This window comes from Leptinotarsa decemlineata, unplaced genomic scaffold (assembly GCF_025532065.1).
Source record: "Leptinotarsa decemlineata unplaced genomic scaffold, Ldec_3_MD MMD2_tig00005466_RagTag_RagTag, whole genome shotgun sequence".
NCBI lineage: Eukaryota > Metazoa > Arthropoda > Insecta > Coleoptera > Chrysomelidae > Leptinotarsa > Leptinotarsa decemlineata.
This window is the reverse complement of record NW_027412626.1, coordinates 58,322-59,597: the sequence shown is the minus strand read 5'-3', so window position 1 is coordinate 59,597 and position 1,276 is coordinate 58,322. Positions and strand designations below refer to the sequence as shown.

General features: G+C 41.5%; 1 protein-coding gene across 1 annotated transcript; it reads left to right on the top strand.

Moving 5' to 3' along the window:
• The first annotated feature begins 616 nt into the window (after positions 1–616).
• Positions 617–996, top strand: LOC141484285 (histone H2B). Its single transcript, XM_074179375.1, has one exon. It carries the CDS (start codon positions 617–619, stop codon positions 986–988), a length of 372 nt encoding a protein of 123 aa, XP_074035476.1. The 3' UTR covers positions 989–996.
• Positions 997–1,276: the final 280 nt, after the last annotated feature.

Genomic DNA, 1,276 nt, shown 5'->3' with positions numbered 1-1,276 from the left:
CCTTGAGCAATGGTTACTCCTGATAACAATTTATTGAGTTCTTCGTCGTTTCGAATGGCCAGCTGTAAATGTCTAGGAATGATACGGGTTTTTTTGTTATCGCGAGCCGCATTACCGGCCAATTCCAAGACTTCAGCTGCCAAATATTCCATTACTGCGGCTAAGTAAACCGGGGCGCCGGCACCAACTCGTTCGGCATAATTTCCCTTACGAAGGAGTCGATGAATACGTCCTACTGGGAATTGGAGTCCAGCCCGACTGGAACGGGACTTTGCCTTTCCCTTAACTTTACCTCCTTTTCCACGTCCAGACATGTCGAATCGTAGATTAGTATTATATATCGGATAAATTTAAAGAATTCACTGAGAATTATTCGATGTTGCTCTAACAGTAGCTTTCTATACAATGATTTCTATATAGAATCGACCTGTATTAATACCGTCCTACCGACCAATGGGCGTTCTCGAACGCTCAACTTTCCGGTGGGCGGAGCCTACTAGAGTTCCAGTTACTATCTGAAATAGTGACGACAGAGTGGCGTCTTTTACATTGAGTCGAAAGCAAACCTGCACGATAGTACTTGTTTGTTTGATATTGACGAAATTAAATTTTCAGAATGCCACCCAAAGCTAGTGGAAAGGCTGCGAAGAAGGCCGGAAAGGCCCAAAAGAATATATCGAAGACCGATAAGAAAAAGAAGAGGAGGAGGAAGGAAAGTTACGCAATTTATATCTACAAAGTATTGAAACAAGTCCATCCCGATACCGGAATATCCAGTAAAGCGATGAGCATCATGAACAGTTTCGTAAATGATATATTTGAGCGTATCGCAGCGGAAGCCTCCCGTCTTGCTCATTATAACAAGCGATCGACTATTACGAGCAGAGAAATTCAGACTGCAGTACGTCTGTTACTTCCTGGTGAATTGGCGAAGCACGCCGTCAGCGAAGGCACCAAAGCAGTTACGAAATATACCAGTTCGAAATAATTTACTTATTCCGGTCTACGATATACATTCTTAAAAAAAAACGGTTCTTTTCAGAACCACAAAATATTTATGAAAGAATTCTTACAATATCGTTTCGACGCTGAATGATAATTTATTTTTGCTAGGGCGCTAGGTCTCACTCGGTTGGGTTGCCTTGTTATCAGTACATTGTTACCTCCTTTCGTGAAACGCGCGATGATAATAAATAATTTTGCCACCTATATTTAGATGGTGCTTACCTACCTATCAACCTAAAAAGTTAACGTTCGTTACTGTTATACTAGTCAT